Genomic DNA, 23525 nt, shown 5'->3' with positions numbered 1-23525 from the left:
TATATTATATATATATATATATATATATATATATACTTCACTACTTGTTTACAATGCTGTTAAAAATTTTTACCAAACATTTTTAAAAAATATATTTTTTATGTTTTTGAAAGAAGTCTTTGCTGCTCACCAAGGCTGCATTTACTTAAAAAAAAGTGATACCATAAACATTATTACAATTTAACAGAATTGTTTTCTAGTTTGATATATTTTAAAATGTAATTTATTCCTGTGGTTGCAAAGCAAAATTTTCAGCTCCAATCTGCAGTGTCACATGATCCATCAGAAATCATTCTAATATGCTAATTTGCTGCTCATTTTCATATTTGCTGAAACACTCATTATTATCAATGTTGAAAACAGCTTAATATTTTTGTGGAAAACGTGGTATTTTTTTCAGGATTATTTAATGAATAATTTATTTGAAATAGAAATCTTTTGTAACATCATAAATGTTTTTACTGTTACTTTGGGATCAATTGAATGCATCCCTGTGAAATAAAAAATAAAAGTATTCATTGCACTCAAAATTATTCATATTATGGCAGGAATAAAGCTGGAGTAAATCACACACTTAACGTTAACGAGAACCGACAAATACTGAGGGAGAACTGAAGGCTTAAGTACACAAGCCCAACAAGACGCAGGTGAATATAATGACGAATAAGACAACTCAGGAAAACTAGGTCAAACAGGGCAAACAGAAAACAACAGACACGTTACATATAACTTGAAATGTTAAAAAGGTTGATTTTAGGGACACCTTATCTCCAAAATCTTAAAGACCACAGAGTCTATGTCATAGTATTTAAATGTACAAATTAATAAAATATTCTTTCTGTGCCCCTATAAAGCTGACACAAAATAAAAAAGTGCGAATAAAAATAATTAGTCGTCTTCTTAGACATCTCTGTCTGTCTAAAGCAGTGACTATTCTTCTAAAGGAAAGGATGCTCAAAGGATTCAATTTAGGTTAATGAAGTTGCAGTGTCTTACAGTGAACTGCTTGTGGGACGACATCTCTCTGTCTGACTTATTTTTTTACATCAGAGATCGCTGGGATGTGAAAATGAGAGATGTGTGCATATGGTTTAGGTTGTAGCATTCAGAGTGGGGCTGCTGTTTGCAGTTGGAAATGGATTAATGTGGGTAAAGGGAGCTTATCATGCACATGCGTGTGTATTTAAGAATGGCACTGCAGCAGGGTGGGGTGCAGCCTCGTCGTGCAGCAGCACTGCAGAGCCCATGGGGCAAGCAGAGTATGTGTGAGCATGCGTGCACCCAAACGAGCGAGAGATAAAAGTCCAGTGTTCAGTGCCTGTTTCTGCCTGTTATTGCCGTCAGTCCCGTCTCATCACCAAGAGGCAAGGGGTCTCCGTGTGTGTCTATATGTGTGTGTGACATTTTGTGTCAGACGTGTTGGTGAATGGTACAATAAAGTCGTCGCCCATGTTATTTTTAACTCTCTGTCTCCATGGAAACCAGCACATATGCTGGGAGCGATGCACCCTGCTGAGTGTGTGTGTGTGTGTGGAGATGCAGCAGTTCATCCTGCTTCATCTGGAGGAAGCACACACACGTTGCGCATGCCTGCCGCAGTGTGTGTGCGTGTGTGAGCGTGTGTCTTACGAGGTCAGATTTTCAAATCACAAAATCACATCTGATTAACCACACAGAGTATAAGCAGTTTGGTAAGTCACACCCAAGAAAACGAGGTGGAGGGATACACAAACCAGTAGCTGGATCACACAGGCACGATTTAGATTTACAATAGTATTAGCTAATAATATGACACACAGTGCCAGTTCACACTCAAGCCTATGACCGACTAATATGTCATAATTAAAAAGCACTAGTTACCCAAACTAAAGTATTCATTACAGGTACATAAGGTTCATAAAACCATATATCTATACAGGACTTGCCATAGGTTATGTTATGTAACTTTATAGCAAATGCAATAAGGAGAATTTTTTTTTTCAAATTTGATGAAAATGGTATATATATATTAAAAAACAAAATCTAGGCATATATCTAGACAAGACCAGCATCAGGTCACATAATATTATACTGCAAATAATACAAAATATATATAAATAAATAAATCCAGAAAATTGTAATGATATTGTAAAATAAAATGCATGACTACTTTAAAATACAAGTATGTATGCATGTAGCCTTAAAAAGAAAAGTTTCAAAGCAGCTTCTGCAACATTAGGCATTCCATTAGATTACTGTGTGCAACAGTGACAACATCATTGGTTAACATTCTGTCTATAGCATTATAATAAACTAGGACCAAACAGATAACAGATAATTCAAAACCAATGTGGAGTGAGAAAACAGGGTAGTAAAGAGAGTAAAAACAGGAATGATAAATACATACCATATACATATGGAAACTATGTACAGAATTTGAGCTATACAGAGCTTTTTACAATTCAATGACTTGATCCGAATCCACTTCTCACTCCTGTATCTGAAAACGTATTAAAGGAGACATTTTATGCCAATTTTTACAATATGTAATATAAGTCTCTGGTGTCCCCAGAATGCTAAAAAACATCTGTTTTGGTTCTGATTATCATGTTTATCGTGCTAAATTCATGCGTTTTAAAACATACGAGTTTAAACTTCTGATATACGGTTTTCTGAGAGCACACATCCAAAGCACACGGACAGAAAGCGGCTGTCACAGCATGTGAGTGCTAAACTAAGTTCTCAGTCACACACAAGTTTACGTTAAAAACACACGAGTTACAAAAACAGTCGGTTATGTCTGTAAAGGTAAAAGGCTGGGAAATAAATCGCATGTTTATTTTAGATCTGTGTGGCAGCAGCAGCAGCAATATACAATAAATAAATCAATAAATCCACTGCGCTCTTGTCTCCTCTGAGGCTGGGACTCTAAATAATGTTCTGTGCTCGTCTGTGCAGCCAAAGACAGAACAGTTAGCATGTTTTGCACAAACTTTCGCCATGACATTAGAACTGGTACACCGTTGTCGCTTGTGAAATCAAAATGACAGCACGTGGGTGGAAACTTACAGATTAAGGGGCGGTAATATTATAATGAGATCCCTTTGCAACGTCACTAGGGGAGCGAAATCAGACGCATTTTTTCAGACGCTTGCAGAAAAAGGCTTACCAAAACAAAGTTACTGGGTTAATCTTTTTCATGTTTCTTAATCTTTTCTTCATGTTTTCATACCACTTAAAACCTTGAAAAGTCAGATTTTCATGATGTCACCTTTAAGTTCAATGGTGATTCACAGAAGCTGACCTCAGATCAGCATTATTTGCAGAAGCAGTGCTGTATGGGATCAATTTTCCACCAAAAGTACTGCCGTCACGGATAAAAAATTAAAAAATAAGCATGAAACCAAAATTTAAAAACGCAAAAGTGAAAGCAAAGTTTTCAGAATAGCAAAAAATGGTCACGGATCAAAAAATAATAAGCGTAAATAGAAATTTTAATAACGCATTGGATCAATACTTTAAACATTTAAAATCACATTGCACAAAACTGAAATATTAATGCAAAATTACACAAAATCATGTTTTCCTTGGTTATATTTCTGTTTTTTTGTGCTCTCAAACTTCGCTCTTGTTTTCATGTCCTGGGCTTGCTTTTCCAAATGTTGAGGTTAGAGTTTCATGTAAATCAGGGTGGGCTTCAGCGTCATCATTTGTCCACTAGTTCTAGTTTGACAGCTCCTCTTCTAGCCAATCAGTCGAAGAGGGGAGTTGACATCACTCCATTGCGCCTCATTAGCTGCCGATGCTCAGTGTTTACTTGTACAGGTGAAGATGGATAACAGTCAGCTGGGGTAACATCTTTCCATACAGGACACCATTATATGTGTCTGCCTGTCACTGCTATACACCTACCTGGCGATCCATAAATAAGCCATCCAAGCGACCTGTCGGCATTATATTCACATCGCGAAAGGCAGCAGCCACTATATGCACCGGCTGCGCCAAGTCACTGTTATATGTACCTGGCTTGCCTCTACCTGAATGATAAGTCTTGTTATGGTTATTACTGTTAGGAGAGGATAATATGAGTTAGAGTAATATATGCCAGTCACAATTGTTTAGTTCACTGTATATTCCTCGTAATTTTTAATTGTCTGTATCTTATTTATTTTCTTACAATATTATTATTTTTTTTATCCTTGACCGCAATGCATTTGGTGGAAAATTGATCCCACAGTGCTGTGCTCATCAGTAAGGTTGCCAAGCAGACAACCATTCATTCCCACCTGCGTTTGTATGTTACTATGGTAACAGCTTAAAGATAAGTGCATTAGTTAAAAGAACCATGCACAGTGAACTTTCCTTGATATAAGAGTGCTTTGAACCTTCGTCTTTTCATCTGTTCTGGCTGCTATTCATCTTTGAATCGACTAAAAATACATTCTTAAAAATGTAGTGACAAAAACAGAAACAAACACGTGGTTTGGCCCACCAAAACTGGATTCGATATAATACAAACGTGATCCAACAGAGAGCAGGAGCAGAACAGCCAATGGAACAGCAGCAACAACAACACGCTCTGGGTGACGATGTGATTGAGGCAGTTTTATGTTAACAGCCAGAGCCTGGCGAATGTAGGTCATGTGCAAGAAAGACACATATACATGCCCTACTATACATAGCGCACACATAATTCACAACTTTCAGACGGGCAGTTTATTTAATGTGTGACCTGAACCCACCTCGGCCTGCAACATCACAAACAAAATGTGCCTCTCTCTGTACAACATATCAAGACTTTCACAAAGATCACATGATTCACATACTAACAATCTTGACAGGAATAAGATTTAATAATGGCAGTATCTATGATTCGTTAGCTTTGGTTACATCAAAGCTTTGTGCGGTTAATTCACAAAAAAGCAAGACCGACATAAATAACCCTCATTAGAGTGTCGCAACTGTCGTCGATGTAGTTTGTTTCTACGGTGGCCCTGAGGGACAGGTTTCCCTGTAAATGGGACTGTGCTTGCAAAGGCAACATCTCACGTCAGGCTGCTAGCCAATACCAACACTCCATGAAGAATCCTTTATGTGCATGTGTGTGTAAATGTATGTGTTTTCTACCTCCCTGAGCAGCAATCGCACAGTGACCTATATATCCTCCTCTCTGCTCCTGCAATGCACTCAACCTCAATTATTCATAACACACACAAACATTTCAGAACAAAGAAGAATCTCATAGAAGAAATCAGACTGTTGCGTATAACATAAGTAAAAAACGAAACAAGTTCAAATGAAATATAAAAATGGAAAGTATGAAATGTAGTTTGTCTTATTTTCATTTATTTTTCATTTAAGAAATGTTAGTTTTTAAATAATAAAACTTGCACCAATATATCGACCAATAACGCTTTTAATGCACCCGCCCCACCCCACCCCACCCCATATTTACATTTGGGGGCGGGGGTTCTCTAATTAGGACCCTTTCTGAGCTTATGTAAATGCCCCCTAAGAAATCCATCAGGTAAACCTAGTTTCCCTATGACCCTCTCTAGCTGTAACCATCACAGACATTGAGTATTCAGATGATTCTTCAATCAAAATGTTTTTACAATAGATGATTCTCCCCATTGCATTCCAAAAATATGTGGTTTAATCAAGTATTTACAAGCAGTCAAAACAAAACTCCACTCATACATGCTTAGTCTATCATGTGATAAACATTTTCTCTCGACCAATCAAGCTTTTGGAAGGATTTCCATCTAAACCGCCTGCCAGACCAACCTGCTGTCCAGCCAGGCTTACACAGCAGGTCTGCATATGGTCAATCCAGTCCACAAACCCTTTAATTCCTGCCCGTGGTTTGCACATAGCTCTCTATATCACATAGCATAGTGAGACCAATGTAGCAATATAAAGAAATGGCACTTTATTCAAATCAGCCACACATTTACACTCAACTCTTCAAAGAAATAATATGAATCCAAACTAATTTAATTAAAGAAAGCTAGAAATATATGCTATAAGGTAATGTATAACATATTTTCATAACACACAATAACTATTCAGGTCAGTATATTTAATAAATGCATTCACTTTAAAAAACATTTTCACCTACACAATAAAAGTGGTTGACAGGAAAAGGTTGAGGTAATTTATGAGCAGTTGGGGTAGTTTATGAGTGTATTTTCTGCTTTTCTGCACTATGTTTTGTTTTTATAGCACATGGCTAAAACCACAACCACAAATGCTGTGATGGAAAAAAACAGCAGGATATAGAATATGGTTAGACTAGGGTAACTGCAAGAGAGAGCAACTGAGGAAAAAAAGAGGAGGATTACTAATGCAAGCAAGTAGTAAAGAAAGATTGAGAAGGAAGATACTTCCTTTCTTCCGCAGTGAATGGGTGCCAGCAGAATGAGAGTCCAACCAGCTGATAAAAACATCACAATGATCCACACAACTCAATTTACATCAATCAATTAACATCTTAGGCAATTTAGAGACAATCAACGTCAGGAGGAGATATACACAGCTCATCTACATTTTGGACCACCTGAGGGTGAGTACATTTTCAGCAAATTATCATTTTTGGGTGAACTATTATTTTAATATTACATATTCTAGCCTATAGTTTTATGTAGACTGCATGCAAGGCTATTTTTATACAATAGGCAATCTGCAAAAAAATCTAATGCTAATTTACATTTTCCTCGTTTGTTTGCCACGTATGCCATGTCCCAAAATGCAAACAAAGGTTGCAACTGTGTAGAGAGTTGCCGGACATTAAAAGCTGGCCGTATGTAATGGTACAGAAATAATCTACCCAGGATTCTGCAGACTGCCTAGAAATGTTTGTGAGGGCTAGAGATACAAACACAGATTTAAAAAAGCAGTGAAGGATTGCATGAAGGATGTAATCTCTTCAAATAAAGCAGATTTGAGAGGAGAGCGGGAACCGGGTGAGATTATTGCCTGCTTCTTCTTTTTCACTATTTGTTTTTATGACATACACATACAACAGAACATGCTAAAAAAAAAAAAAAAATCATTGCTGTTTTTTAAAATTCGAACAAATAATGACGTATGTTATCTCAATCACAGATGGTAACTGAATCACATAAAGTTTCCCATTGACACAAACCACATGGCCGTAATGGTGTAATGAAGGGGAGAGAGGTGAGTAAAGTGCAAAAGAAGGTTAAAAAGGGCGGAACCAAACACTGCTTCACTGTCATATAGTGGGCACGCTTATTTGTTTCTATGGAAACAGGGGAATCTCCTGCCTGTTGGTTTGGGTTTCCCTAAAAGTTTACTGTCTCAAACAATAAATGCTCAGTCTATCATGTTTAAAATAATACAAATTGTGAATTTGTGGGCTTAATTACAATTTCTACTATTTATTTGTGTATCGTTAGAAAAAAAAATAAAAAAAAATACAAATGACGTCCCATACCGTTCACTTTGTGTAAAAGAACAAAAATTCACAATTCATTTTACACTATTTTAAATGAGATTACATGTATGAATAATATAGGTGCAAAATGATAAGAAAATTCTTCAAACATGCTATTGGACCAACCTTTCAGCTTCTAATGCTTAAAAAGAGAGCTGCACGAACAGACGACTATCATGGCTCTGCTGACTGATTGCAGGTGATTGGTTAATTAGCTCCGGTTGTAACTGTGGTGACCCCGTGATGAACCACAACACAGATGCCACCGAGCTCCTTTTACAAGTTGAGACTGTGCATGTGTGCTTGTGTATGCGTGTTTGTTTCTCAGAAGCACAAACTGGAGTTTGTCTCACCCCTGCTGTTTTCACCCCCCCACAAGCCTCTTTTCATCATTCAAAACCTTGACAGCCTTTGTAAAGATCCCAGGCCCTTTACCAGCCTTCCCCTGCCCCCTTCGGCCTTCCGTGATGCCCCCCCCCCAACAACACTAGCCATGTGTAAGGCCGCTGAAAGACAGGGAGACAAAACAGTCCCCAGAGGACATGGCAACAAACACACTGAAAAACAGGCTCCCAGTCTCTGCAGCCTCAATTCCAAGTGTCAGAGACACACGTTGTTCGGATAGAGTACAGAATGATGAATGAAAACCCAGGACAAAAGCACACCACAATTAAAATCACAAGCTTCAGTGAAGCCTGACACATCTTTGTTACACTGATGGCACAGTCTCTGCAGTTTATCATGCACATAGATACAATACGAGTTAAATAACTAACATTCCTGTCAGTTGCAGCGTTCATTTTTACAGTTTTGGTTTTACCCTCACACCTTTCACACTTTTAGGTCAACAAAACTTTAACAGTTTTCTGTTTTACAGTAGCCTTTGATTAAAATGTTCTTAAAATTTAGTCATTTATTCATTTTACACAGACATTTCAGGCATTTTAATTTAAATAACATTTTAGTTGACGCTAATGTGCAAAATGACAAGTACATGAAATTGTATCAGACTAAAATTTAGTCAGATGTTCACACATTTGGATTTTTCTAAATTTCAACATTAAATATTAACAAATACAATGTGTGAAAATCTGAGCTCCAGAAATAAAATATTGTATTTACACGTCCCTGTCAGTTGACTGCACTTAGTTTAAATAATTATTTTTATAGTTTTATGTTTTTGTTATGTTTCATCTTATGTCTTTTGATAGAAATGCTCTTTAAATGGAGTCAGTATTTCACGTCATATTAATTCATTTTTGTTAATCGTACACACACATTTCAGACATTTTCATTTAAATAACATTATAGTTTAGACTAATGTGCAAAATGGCAAAATGTGTCAAACTGTAACAGACCAAACTTTAGTAAAATTTTCACACATTTGGATTTATTTAGTAACTTAATCGTATCAAACCTATAAAAGATTTTCAGCATAAACAGAATACACTGAGTACTCCTAAAATTAAAATACAGTATCTTGATCACAGTATGCTTTAAGTAAAACAGTTTAATTATCATTTTTAATTATCATTGTGATGTGCATATTAGCCTTCATTAATTTTGGGAAAAAAAAAAAAAAACCTTTGTTAACCAACATTTTCATCAGTAATTCCGTTGACAAGAATAACACTGGCTCACTGACTTATGGTTGAACCATCTTAGCAAGCAATGAAGAACAAAATCTACTCAATCCTTTCAACATTACTGAGTTTATGCTCTAATCCCAAACTTCTTTACACATTATTGATGTTAGAGAAGCTTTCAGTGTGTACGTCTTGTGGCAAATGACAATGCTTCCTTATCAATTTGGTAAATCTAAATGGAACAAAGCGCTCCAAGGATCATTCTATATGCAAAGCCTGCTTACATGAGCTACGGATAATTAGCTTGTGACAAGGCCCAATCCAGTGCCATAGACCCCGAAGAATAATCTGATCAGAACGCTCAATCGTCTCCGTCTAATCTGGAGATTTGCGTGGCTCGGATCAAGCCCATGCTGGTAACTGGCTTACCTAATGAGAGGTCAGCACAGAAAGGCAGAGCAACCCTAAAGCCCTTTAACTCTGTGGTCAGATGGGCCATTTGCTCGCTGTTATTATTTTCAAATAACAAGCAAAAGACACCCAAAGGCCTCATGCTAATGAAGATCTGCTAAACAAGCACTGAAATTAAAAAACAAACACACTCTCTCAAACTTCGCCTTAAAAACTTTCTCTTTGATTCCTTTAAAAAAACAACTGCAAGTACTGCATAATGTACAGAGAGAAGGCATTCATTATAATGGCCACATTGAGGTCAAAGCAAAATGGCAAAATAATAAGCCATTGCAAAAAGACTAGAATTTATTTATATATTTTTTATTTTTACAAAAGTATTCCAGATGGACCTATAACTGCTGGTCATTTTCTCATTACGTTCAATAAGAAATCTAGCCTTGCTAAAATTCTAAAATTCGCATATACAGGCCAAAGAAAAAGTTGATGTAGAGACTTTCATCATGCAGCCCCAAAATGCTGCTATTGTGACTTTACTATTGACTCCTCTGTAATTTTTGGGTATTAACATGTTTTTGAATGATGAAAAACAGATGCACAATAATTACATTGTATAAAATGACAAAGAAAGGATGATAACAGTAGTCCATAAAACGCACACACTATATTTCAAGTATCCTGAATCTAACGACTGAAATGATGTGTCCCAATCATGATGTCAAATGATTGGGACACATCAAATTTGAATATGTACACTACCAAGTTTGGGGTCGGTAGTATTTTAAAAAGTTTTTCTTTTAAATTTAAAAAGTCTCTTGTAGGCTGCATTTATTTGATCAAAAATACAGTAAAATAGTAATATTGTGGAATTTTAATACAATTTAAAATCACTGTTTTCCATTTGAATACATTTAAAATGTAATTTATTCCTGTGATGGCAAAGCTGAATTTTAATATACTGATTTGGTGCTCAAGAAATTATTATCAATGTTGAGCACAGTTGTGCTGCATAATATTTTTGTTGAAACTGTGATTTTTATTTTTATTTGATGAATAGAAGTTTAAATAAACAGCATATATTTGAAAATTTTACAAAATTAACATTATGAATGTCTTCACTGTCACTTTTGATCAATAAAAAAAACTTTGTTAACCAACATTTTCATCAGTAATTCCGTTGACAAGAATAACACTGGCTCACTGACTTATGGTTGAACCATTTTAGCAAGCAATGAAGAACAAAATCTACTCAATCCTTTCAACATTACTGAGTTTATGCTCTAATCCCAAACTTCTTTACACATTATTGATGTTAGAGAAGCTTTCAGTGTGTACGTCTTGTGGCAAATGACAATGCTTCCTTATCAATTTGGTAAATCTAAATGGAACAAAGCGCTCCAAGGATCATTCTATATGCAAAGCCTGCTTACATGAGCTACGGATAATTAGCTTGTGACAAGGCCCAATCCAGTGCCATAGACCCCGAAGAATAATCTGATCAGAACGCTCAATCGTCTCCGTCTAATCTGGAGATTTGCGTGGCTCGGATCAAGCCCATGCTGGTAACTGGCTTACCTAATGAGAGGTCAGCACAGAAAGGCAGAGCAACCCTAAAGCCCTTTAACTCTGTGGTCAGATGGGCCATTTGCTCGCTGTTATTATTTTCAAATAACAAGCAAAAGACACCCAAAGGCCTCATGCTAATGAAGATCTGCTAAACAAGCACTGAAATTAAAAAACAAACACACTCTCTCAAACTTCGCCTTAAAAACTTTCTCTTTGATTCCTTTAAAAAAACAACTGCAAGTACTGCATAATGTACAGAGAGAAGGCATTCATTATAATGGCCACATTGAGGTCAAAGCAAAATGGCAAAATAATAAGCCATTGCAAAAAGACTAGAATTTATTTATATATTTTTTATTTTTACAAAAGTATTCCAGATGGACCTATAACTGCTGGTCATTTTCTCATTACGTTCAATAAGAAATCTAGCCTTGCTAAAATTCTAAAATTCGCATATACAGGCCAAAGAAAAAGTTGATGTAGAGACTTTCATCATGCAGCCCCAAAATGCTGCTATTGTGACTTTACTATTGACTCCTCTGTAATTTTTGGGTATTAACATGTTTTTGAATGATGAAAAACAGATGCACAATAATTACATTGTATAAAATGACAAAGAAAGGATGATAACAGTAGTCCATAAAACGCACACACTATATTTCAAGTATCCTGAATCTAACGACTGAAATGATGTGTCCCAATCATGATGTCAAATGATTGGGACACATCAAATTTGAATATGTACACTACCAAGTTTGGGGTCGGTAGTATTTTAAAAAGTTTTTCTTTTAAATTTAAAAAGTCTCTTGTAGGCTGCATTTATTTGATCAAAAATACAGTAAAATAGTAATATTGTGGAATTTTAATACAATTTAAAATCACTGTTTTCCATTTGAATACATTTAAAATGTAATTTATTCCTGTGATGGCAAAGCTGAATTTTAATATACTGATTTGGTGCTCAAGAAATTATTATCAATGTTGAGCACAGTTGTGCTGCATAATATTTTTGTTGAAACTGTGATTTTTATTTTTATTTGATGAATAGAAGTTTAAATAAACAGCATATATTTGAAAATTTTACAAAATTAACATTATGAATGTCTTCACTGTCACTTTTGATCAATAAAAAAAAAATTGAACGGTAATGTGAATATTCAAATCCAAATAAGTTTTAGGAGCTATGATGGGAAGATTTTTTTTAAAGGGGTCATATGATGTTGCTAAAAAGAACATTATTTTGTGTATTTGGTGTAATGAAATGTGTTTATGCGGTTTAAGGTAAAAAAAACGCATTATTTTCCACATACTGTACATTATTGTTTCCCCTTCAGGAACTCGAGCTGCGTCCGAAGACACTACGGGAACGCCCCCAGCGTGACCGTGCTCTGAATCACATGTGTAATCAGTCCAATGGAAGGGCGAGATGTCATAGGCGGGGGACTTAGCGACCAGGAAGCTATAAAGGCACGTGAGGTGGAACCGGCTTCAGCTTTCTGTCATTCAGCGAAGCGCTCTGTGTTGTGTCAGTCATATCTCTGTTGTGAGTCTTATTTTGTGTTGTCTGTCACAAAAGAAAATTATAAGCACAATGTCCAAGGCCACAGAGAAAATAAAACATAAGGGCGAAAGTGAGCAGCGTTTCAGGCTGTGTGTTCCTCCCTGCCCTCGCTATATTACGAGTGGGGATACACACAGTATGTGCGTTGTTTGCTTGGGGGCAAAGCATCGGCTCTCGAGGGGGCCGATTGCCCGCATTGTGAGCGAATGTCATTGCGCTCGCTTCGCTGCCGGAAGGCTCTCTTTGAGGAGGGAGCCTTCGCCAGCTTCAGCCGAGGCTGAGTGGCGGCTGCATTCGTGGGGTTCGCAATTGGATTTGGCGGAGGGAATGGAGACGGGTGAGCCCTATCTCCTTCCTCACCCGCCAGATCCGGTGCCCACTCTCTGGGATCGGAAGCCCGTACTGCGGCTTCTTCCCCCCGGGGAATGGGCTCGACATTCCGCCTATCTTCCGCCGAGGAGATTGATGTGGAGAGCGCCGATGAGGATTCGCCCCCTCACACAGCACAGTATGAGAAGTTATTGGAGGTGGTCACTAGTGCCGTAACTAAATTAAACATCGATTGGCCGGCCGAGAAACAAGCTGAACCGCAGAAAAGCAAATTAGATTTGCTCTGCCACCTCCGCGCCGGAGCCTACCATTTTTCCCTGATCTCCACACCGAGGTGTCGAGGGTTAGACCATATTCAGCACGTCTATTTACCCCCGCTTACTCTCATTATGCAAATGTAGCGGGGGTTAGTGATCATGGTTATAAGACGATTGCCCGGTGGAACAGACGCTCGTGAGCTATCTGTCCCCCAGCGCGACATCGTCATTAAAGGCTCCGGCGTTTCCCTCCAGGCCGTTACGTGCAACATCTAGCCGAGTGGGCAAGGGGTATACGGCGGCAGGTCAGGCTGGTGCGTGTCTGCACACCATGGCGGTGTTACAGGCGTACCTAGCCGACCTGCTTAAGGAGTTAGATGAAGGCAAAGAAATAAAAAGGCATGACATAGCAGAGCTTAGGAGGACCGCCGATTTATCTCTCCGTGCCACCAAAGAGATCGCCCGTGCCATTGGGCGGTCTATGGCAGCTCTAGTGGCAGCAGAGAGACATTTGTGGTTGACCCTGTCAGATATTAAAGAAAAGGACAGGGTCTTCCTTATGGACACCCCGCTTGCGCCTTCTGGCCTGTTCGGCGACACCATCAATTCCGTCGTCGGCAAGTACCAGGAGGCCCGTAAACAGGCGGCGGCGTTCCTGCGGATCCTCCCTCGCCGCTAGCTCCAGGGGCTGCTGGGTGGGAGCAGCTCTCGCCACATACCTCCTCCTCCTCATACCGCGAACAACAAAAACAAGAGCGTCGCTTTTCGTGCTCCCCCGCAATGGGGCCGAGGTCAGCGGCGCTCTGGGTCGAGGGTTGCGCAGTCGAAGCCTGACCTGAGGGTCGTGCTTCAGAGGAAGTCCTCGGCCAAAAGGCCCTGACATGAGAGGTTCAGGGCCTTCGGGGGCGGCCCCTACTGGGGAAAAGCAGGGTGCACCGCAGTATATGATGTCCGTCTCTCCTCAGTGCCCTTGGGAGATTTTTCTGCCAACCCTGCCATCAATGATGCTTCAGGGCGCAGCAGTCTCCAGCGAGCGCTCCCCTCAGTTTCTTCCGCCCGGGAACGTATCGGAGCTGAGGGGCTCTCTACCCCTTCGGGGGTCTCCAGAACAGCTAGTTCGGCCGTCTCCTGCCGGTCCTCCCCTTTAGGGCACCGAATTAGCAGTCACAAGTACACCAGAGGCCAGTCTCGAGAGACTGGTTCCCTTAGTAGATTATTTAGCAGCGTGGAATCTACTGCCAAATGTATCTCGTTGGGTCCTGCACACTGTAGAGAGAGGCTATCGCATTCAGTTCGGCGCTCCTCCGCCACCATTCAACGGGGTCTTTCCCACACTCGTGGGGCCCGAGGAGGCTCTGGTATTAGAACAGGAAGTCAATGCTCTATTCAGGAAGGAGGCCATCGAGGTGGTCTCTCCTCACGACAGGGGGTCCGGGTTCTACAGCCGGTACTTCATTGTTCCAAAGAAGGATGGGGGGCTCCGTCCCATTTTAGATCTGCGTCAGTTGAATCGCTCAGTCATGAAACTGAAGTTCAGAATGCTCACCATCAAGCAAGTTGTGTCTCAGATCAGATCCGAGGACTGGTTTGTTGCGATAGATCTAAAAGACGCATACTTTCATGTCTCCATCCTTCCCACTCACAGGAAGTTCCTGAGGTCTGCTTTCAGGGGCGAAGCTTACCAATACCGAGTTCTTCCTTTCGGCTAAGCACTCTCACCCTGCACCTTTACGAAGTGTGTGGATGCCGCTCTAGCTCCACTGCGACTCCAGGGCATCTGCATACTAAATTATATAGACGATTGGTTGATTTGAGCTCAATCGGAGCAGATGGCGGTTCGACATTGAGATGTTGTTCTTGCTCACATGAAGGAGTTGGGGTTAAGACTAAACACCAAGAAAAGTGTCCTTGCTCCATTACAGAGGACCACCTATCTGGGCGTGGTGTAGGATTCGACCACGATGTGGGCACGGTTGTCTTCTGCTCGGGTCGAGTCGATCATCACGGTAGTCAAGAGAGTCAGAGAAGGCCAGTCACTCACTGTCAAGCAGTTTCAGAAACTATTGGGGTTAATGGCAGCTGCGTCCAACGTGATACCTTTTGGCCTGCTGTACATGAGGCCCCTACAGTGGTGGCTCAAGTCCAAGGGGTTTTATTGTCTTTTATTGTCACCATTCACTTTCACTGTATGGAAATGAGCAGTGCGTGGACATTCTGCCAAACATCTCTTTTTGTGTCGGATACAAGTAGCTGTTTTGGGAAGACATGACTGTGAATAAATGAAGACCTATAACACTAACAGTTTAACCTTGGGTAAATCAATACGGTACCAGAATGACGCTTGAATGTCACTTTTATACAGTACAAGAGTGACATTTTTGTGAAGTAGGACAGCTGCAATGTAATAATTATCCTGTTGGTCAGACTGTGCTTTAAAATCTGGAGATTCAGGATAAACAAATGGGCAAAAGCAACAGCAGCTGGTGCCACAGATAGAGAAATATAATGACCTTGATCTATTAAAACCATATGGCTGATCTGCACTTCACGCCCAGGGAGAGTAATGCAGCCCCTCCTCACGCAAAATGGAGCGTCCTAAATACAACACACATTCCCATGAACACGCACATGTATATTTTTGCGCACACAATGACACACACTACTGAGTGAAGCAGGGGGGGGGCACCAAGTGGAAATTACAAGGCAAGTTAATTGCAGTTTGGCATAGCTTTTTTATACAGTACAAGAGTGACATTTTTGTGAAGTAGGACAGCTGCAATGTAATAATTATCCTGTTGGTCAGACTGTGCTTTAAAATCTGGAGATTCAGGATAAACAAATGGGCAAAAGCAACAGCAGCTGGTGCCACAGATAGAGAAATATAATGACCTTAGTTAGTTTCAGGATCACCCGCCTTGATCTATTAAAACCATATGGCTGATCTGCACTTCACGCCCAGGGAGAGTAATGCAGCCCCTCCTCACGCAAAATGGAGCGTCCTAAATACAACACACATTCCCATGAACACGCACATGTATATTTTTGCGCACACAATGACACACACTACTGAGTGAAGCAGGGGGGGGGCACCAAGTGGAAATTACAAGGCAAGTTAATTGCAGTTTGGCATAGCTGTAATTATTTAACTGAGTAAAAATAGTCACTTTCAATTGCCTGATCATAGAGTGGATGTAGATCTGGTTCTATCAGACAAATGAGGCTTCTGTATATTCATGCTCTAATTTGTAATTGTATGATCTAGGTGGTATATTTTATTCAGCATCTCTTTTTTGGCTTTTCATCCTCATGTGTAAGGTGCAGCGTGAACGTGTTTCCAGCATACAGTGTTTTAATACCGTCCAGTGGAGCAGCTGCACTAGCCTACAGCCCTGTAGCACGCCACTACTGCTGTCAGCACACGACATATCAGCCCACTCAGCAGACCACGCAAAAATAAACTCATACAGACTGATCTAGGGCCAGCTGTCTCTGACCAAATCCCTTCCTAAAGAATTATCAGACAAATAGCTAATCTATTCACTGATCAGTAACAAAAGACCACACAAGTTTTTCCGCAACTGCTCGATGATGTCAAATTCGGCTTGCGAAGTCCATTTGGGAGCGATTTGTGAACTTATTTAGACATACACAGCTCACTGGAATAGATTGTTATTGGTCAAATATTTTTGAATATTGACTGAAATTAAAATTTACAAAATAACTGTATTAGTACTTTTGTGTTACTGATCTAGGAGGTATATTTTATTCAGCATCTCTTTTTTGGCTCTTCATCCTCATGTGTAAGGTGCAGCGTGAACGTGTTTCCAGCATACAGTGTTTTAATACCGTCCAGTGGAGCAGCTGCACTAGCCTACAGCCCTGTAGCACGCCACTACTGCTGTCAGCACACGACATATCAGGCCACTCAGCAGACCACGCAAAAATAAACTCATACAGACTGATCTAGGGCCAGCTGTCTCTGACCAAATCCCTTCCTAAAGAATTATCAGACAAATAGCTAATCTATTCACTGATCAGTAACAAAAGACCACACAAGTTTTTCCGCAACTGCTCGATGATGTCAAATTCGGCTTGCGAAGTCCATTTGGGAGCGATTTGTGAACTTATTTAGACATACACAGCTCACTGGAATAGATTGTTATTGGTCAAATATTTTTGAATATTGACTGAAATTAAAATTTACAAAATAACTGTATTAGTACTTTTGTGTTACTGCATGGTCTCATTCATCTCATCTCATTTCATCTCAGTAAATAAAAATAAAATAAAATAAATATGGGGGTCCTGACCACCCAGTAGAGGTTTATTTTATGATAATGACCAATAATCACTCACATACTCTGTTCAAACGCTTGGGATCAGTAAGATTTTTTTAATGCTCACCAAAGCTGCATTTCCTTGATAAAAAATACAGTAAAAACAGTAACTTTGTGAAATATTACTACAATTTAAATTACCCATTTTCTATTTTGATATATTTTAAAATGTAATTTATTCCTGTAATAGCAAATCTGAATTGTTAGCAGCCATTACTCCAGTCTTTAGTGTCACATGATCCTTCAGAAATCATTCTAATATGATTCGCTGCTTAAGAAACATTTCTTATTATTAATGTTGAAAACAGGATTCTTTGACGAATAAAAAGTTAAAAGGAACAACAGTATGTATTTGAAATACAGAAAATGTTGAAACCATCACTCTAAATCGATTTTATGCATCCTTGCTGAATAAAAGTATTACTTTCTTTCAAAAATCTTTCTGACCCAAAACTTTTAAACAGTACTGTAAATGTACTATAAATATAATGCATCAACAACCAGACTGTATCCTGCTTGCTCTGACATAGTAGGGAAAAAAATATGTTATTTCCTCTCTGGTGAAGCATTTCATGAATAGACCTCAGATTGAGGACAAGTCAAAAAAGACAATCTTCACTGACTCGTGGGCAGGGTATGTTTGGACTGCACACTTCAACGTCCTGGCTGGAGATTGCTTTAATTTGTGCTCCAGTAATGGAGTAATAGTGAGTAATTCCTGAACTAATGAGCTCGGCTTTGCGCTTGGCTTTTGGTGTCTGTTCTACTTAAGCTGCTCTTGATCTGTTCATGCTGATATCCCTATATCTGTCCAGATATGATGTCAACACCATGTGACCTCCAGGATGTGTCTTTCAGGAACAGTATGGGCAGCTGTTCTTCAGACTAGGAAAACAGCACTGTACGATGCTTACCAAAGGCAATCTGGTGACAGAATAATGTGGTTTAATACCATAAACACACACACACATGCACACACAAATCACACACATACATACACCTATGAACTACAGATGGGGGTCTACTATCTTTACTACAGAAAAGAGTCTAATACTATCATCAACACTTGACAAACAACTTACCTATACTGATTTTTCTCCTAAAACCTGAGCAGCGAGGAGAAAAGACACAAGGGATTTGTTATAAGTAAAATAAACAGCCAATCCATTTGTGTTTAAAAGGTGTGGGGTAAAAAAACAATTACAATGTCACGGGTCAGCAACAGAGGCGGACAAAGTACACAACTCCATTACTTGAGTGAAAGTACAGATACCGCTGGTCAAATATTACTCCATTACAAGTAAAAGTTGTAAAGACAGATTTTTACTTAAGTAAAAGTACAGAAGTACTTACTTTTAAAAGTACTTAAGTACCAAAAGTAAATTTCCTTTTTTATGTCAATGCACTGTTTTATTGTTGTACGTACTAGTACTTGCAATACCTTTGAAGCAACTTAGAATACATTACACCTACTGAATACACTGACTAGCTTGTAGTATCTATGGAATAAAGAGCTTTTAAAATGTTAAAACCCTATGGGGAAAAAACTAAACAAAAAAATTATTATTTAACACCCCTACAGCCCCACAAAAGCAGGATGGTAGTGATCTCACACAGCTCTGGACACATCTATGATAATATTTCTGGAATACCTTAAAACAGATGCCGTAATTTGGTAACATGTCTTTAGGCACACCCTATAATGTTGTACTGTACAGTGCAATGGCTTTTGGACATGGTCAAAACTTGCAGAGATTTATTCTCAAAGGCTCTAAAAGTCCCACAGAAAACAAAACTCAGTTTAGGACTATTACATAAGACAGTTGTTTTTCTGGCTCACTTTCCATTCTCAAAGTGGCATGTGTTTTTTGTTAAGGGATAAATATAGCCAACGAAAGCTTGCCCAGGCCCCAAAAAAATAAATTCAGTGGACAGTGATTTGTTTTAACATATGATTTTATTTTTATACACACCTTTCATCATTATAATATAATATAATATAAAAATATTTAATATTGACACTAAAATATGAATTTCTACATGAATTAAGAGATCAATTGTCCATACAGTCCATAGTAAATAAATGGCACTTTAAATATTAATATTTAATTTTAAACACAGCTTACATGTTTTATTATATTTTAAGCCAGCATTATTCAAATTGTTATTCAAAAGTTCGTGTCATTCAAAAAATTACACAAAAATATTAATTTAATTTTTTTTTATGTTTTATTTTATAGTTCATTTAATTTAATCAGTCAGTATTAAAGTGTCATTCAAAAGTTAAAAATCACACACAAATTTTTTCATCTATTTGTTTAGCATATCACTTGGACTCTTTCATTAAAAGTTATCATAATAATCAAAATATAATACTTTTATCATACTAAATATATTATATTATACTATAAATATAAATATTATACTAAAATATTTGACTATATTATGATTAGGAAATATTAATTTCTACATAAAATAAGTGGTCCGTTGACAACATACAGAGTTTCTGCACACTGACTGACTTAAATACGACTCAAATACAACAGCCCTGTTTACAGTTGCAGCTTTGATACACTGTCATCATCACAGCCCTCTCTCATTTCTCTCCCTCTGTCTGTCTGTCTTAATTACGGCTATTCCCTCTGTTGTGACTCAATCAGCCAAGTTTTTCCTCTCTGTTTTCCCTCACTCTGTCTCTCTGAGACCGACCCCTCTCTTGCAGCATGAGCAGTCAAATAAACACTTCTCCTCCTGTTCCTCTGACACAGAGGAGCTTTTCCATCAGTCACTGAGAGAGTGAGGATTCCCACTGATTTTTTTTTCCATTTCTATGCCACTAGCAAACCAATGAAATTGCAAAAATAATTGTTATCTAACAGGTTTCCCAAACACTTTTACTAGGCCTCCTGCTCACCTCTCATTCTGCCATTGTTAAAAAAAAAACCTAGTCAATTCCCTAGTAAACAGCTTATTATAGTGTCACAAATTTATGCTACTGGCTGTCTGAAATTGGAAACTGAAATTGACCTAATGTCAAAATAAACAAATAATAAACAAAATAAAATAAATAATACAGTATTTGCATTGATTTTTCACAGGTATTTTACCCAGATTTTGAATTATGCATTTCATTCTTTTGTGTTTTAGGGTTGAAGAAAATGTCCATAAACTAAATGGAAAAGGTACTGGTGATTTTCCATTTTTCAATGTTTATTTATTTATTTTTCTTACAGTAACCCAATAGGGGCTAGTTGTCCTATTTTTTTCATAAAATATTTCTCTGGTAAATTTTATTTTTATGGTATTTTTTGAGTGGAAACAAACTTTAAAAAATGCACAAAAAAAGTCCACATTTCCCATACAGGAACATAAATGAACATTATACATTTTACTAATTATATATATTTAATGTCTTTTGAGCAAGTATATAAACAAAAACAACAACACAAAAATTATGAAACACATAGTTCATGAAAAAGTTATCTTATAACACAAAAATATCAAGCCAATGTTTTATTACTAATATATGACTAAAAGTCGTAGACAGAATTCAAAAGTTATAACAGACAAGTCTCTCACTGTCTGCGGAGCAGAGCTGTGCTCAGTCTGGGCAGATCGCCAGCCCGAGTCGAACTGCAGTTTAACCATCCATACATTCAGTGCATCGAGGAAGGTGGTTAATGATTTCCCAAGGTGTCCTTTTGAGGTATGAAAAAATACCTTGAGCAATACTTGAGCATTGCCATAAAAAGAGATTTATTGAGAATGGAGTCAGACATTCCAGAGTAATCTGACAGAAAATAATCAAAGAGCTAATATAAGGGCGCATCAACATAATTCTGTCTCTCTCTTGCTGTGTATCTGCAAGGAGAGAGGGAGAAAAAACTAACTGAAGCATAGCTCATCTAGTTCGCATGTATGAATTCTGCTTGTTTCATCATCACAGTGGTGTGATCAAAGGTATGCTGAGATTACTGGCAGCTCACAGGCAGAAGACTTGATTATAGTCTGAATGTAAACACAGGAAAGAAAAACCCAAGCGGGTCCAGGCCAGAAGCTTCCCCTCTGTCTGAACTAACAACATATCTTATCATGGAGTTCATTGTGAAGATCATGATGTTTTGCAATCCATAGGTACATGTGTAGATACTTCAGTGAGATTCACTTACACACCAAAATACTTTCTGGAAAACGGCCTAATATGCATTGCTTACTTGCCCCATTTGTCACCATAGACATTAACAGCTGAGATGCAAAGTGCATGCTATGGATTCATGAACTAGCATTACCAGTAACAAAAATAAACATAAACAAATAAACTTTGATATATACCATGGTATTAAATAACTGCCATATTCATGTATCATGCTATTTACATAGTACACCAAGGAATGTTGAAAAAAACATGGTAATGCCACCGTTTTGTATAAAATGTATTTCTGTCATGACAACTCTCGGGGGGATTGGCATGGTAATGTACATGACAATGTTAATGTATTTGGTCTTGGCGGAATAGACCTACTACACTGCTGCTGTGGCAGAGCAAGTACCGAGACTTGCTACGGCCAATACATCCACAACATGCTGCTGTGAGCATGTAAGAAATATTGCTGCTGCAAATATAACATGCATGAAATAACCCCTATATAGCATACATGAATCACCTCGTAGCTGATCTATACAGGTGGAGCTGGGGAAGGTGGAGGGTTTCTGAAGTAAGCTGCAACTGCTACGGCAAGCATTAGTCATATATTTGAATGATGAGCAGCAAGCTCATTGGCTACCGATACAGGAGAGAACCAATCAGCTGTGCCATGTGATAATGATGTCATTAAGTCAGATTGAGTTAGACCTATCGGACTGCGCCATCTAGAGTTTCATGCCAGAACTCTGTATTTATCCGAGTCCTTCACAAGTGACACAGGCAGGTGTTGTAGGGCCCTATGATTTCTGCAATGTGGAAAAAGGCCGGAATCACGGAATCCAGTCATAAAGATGGAATTTACAGTATAACGCGGAATGTCACAGAATTTGCCAAATTTTGGACTATAAATCAAAGGTAGGTCTGTTCACTTAAATCAAATTGTGATATGGGCTAGTGTCTGTGAATATTAAGCCGCAAAAAGACTTGAAGCCTGCACGTTCTGCGTGTCTCTGTGTGAATGAATGGCACAGACGTGCAGTTTCGTTTACTACACATACTGAAGCGCGTGTGATGCTTGCGGTGTTCTCACTAAATGATGATGTGAACACATGAACATTGTCTCCAGAGCTGCTCTGAGAGTCACTTTATAAGCATTTGGCCGTTTCATTTTAGAAAAACTGTTGTCATATCATATACATACAAACAAAACTCTTCACGGCAACCTGTCAAAATAAAAGTCTGGTTAAACTTGAAGAAACTGCGACAAAAATATTTTACATTAAGATGTACATTCTTGTACAGTAGAATGTACATCTTAATGTGATACTGTTTTAATAATAATTTTATTGTTTAATGAATAATCACACAATTTTTCTTCCATGTTTTATTTTTAAAAGTACACCTGTTGTGTAGCACTTTGTTTGCCGAAAAAATTTAAAGGGTTTAATTTTCATTGGATTACAAGACAAATTAATTAAATAAATGACTGTTTTATGCCTTCATTTTACTACCAGAAAAAAAAAATATCATAAAAACCCCATAATGTGGTTTATTTTTCAGAAATGTGCCAATATAGCAAGTATATAGGCCCACTTGTTCAGAAACAAACGAAAGATGAAGATGACAAGTATTTTAGGACCATCAATGGAGGAAAATTGGTTTTGCCCCCAAAATGGTGTAACTACCGAATCTTCCAGCAGAGGCAAACTGGCCAAACCTTCACCCTTTAGTGTAGGCTGCCATTTCCCATCTCAGCTACCCCGTTAAAAATGGGACATGACCTAAAATGTAAAATGGAACTACTACTGAGATTACTTCAGAGAGCAACCCGAAACTGACACAAACAGCCCTATAGTTGAGTTATGGCGAATCCCCAACTGAGAAATGGTTCTGTC

The 23525-nt window shown here is 38.3% G+C and overlaps 1 protein-coding gene across 5 annotated transcripts in view; it reads right to left on the bottom strand.

The window, feature by feature from the left end:
* Positions 1-23525, bottom strand: part of LOC107555880 (Nance-Horan syndrome protein-like) — a 59936-nt gene that overhangs the window by 27730 nt on the left and 8681 nt on the right. For 4 of the 5 annotated variants that reach the window (XM_016238813.1, XM_016238822.1, XM_016238840.1 and 1 more), the window contains exon 2: positions 18569-18592. The exons of the other annotated variant lie outside the window; for it this stretch is intronic. In XM_016238813.1, the coding sequence (XP_016094299.1) occupies positions 18569-18592 (24 nt within the window). The remainder of the gene's footprint in view (positions 1-18568; positions 18593-23525) is intronic. 5 annotated transcript variants of the gene reach the window in all.

Source organism: Sinocyclocheilus grahami, unplaced genomic scaffold (genome assembly GCF_001515645.1).
Source record: "Sinocyclocheilus grahami isolate Dianchi unplaced genomic scaffold, SAMN03320097.WGS_v1.1 scaffold20.1, whole genome shotgun sequence".
In the NCBI taxonomy this organism is placed as follows: Eukaryota; Metazoa; Chordata; class Actinopteri; order Cypriniformes; family Cyprinidae; genus Sinocyclocheilus; species Sinocyclocheilus grahami.
The sequence above is the reverse complement of the archived record's forward strand: the minus strand, read 5'-3'. Positions and strand labels throughout refer to the sequence as shown.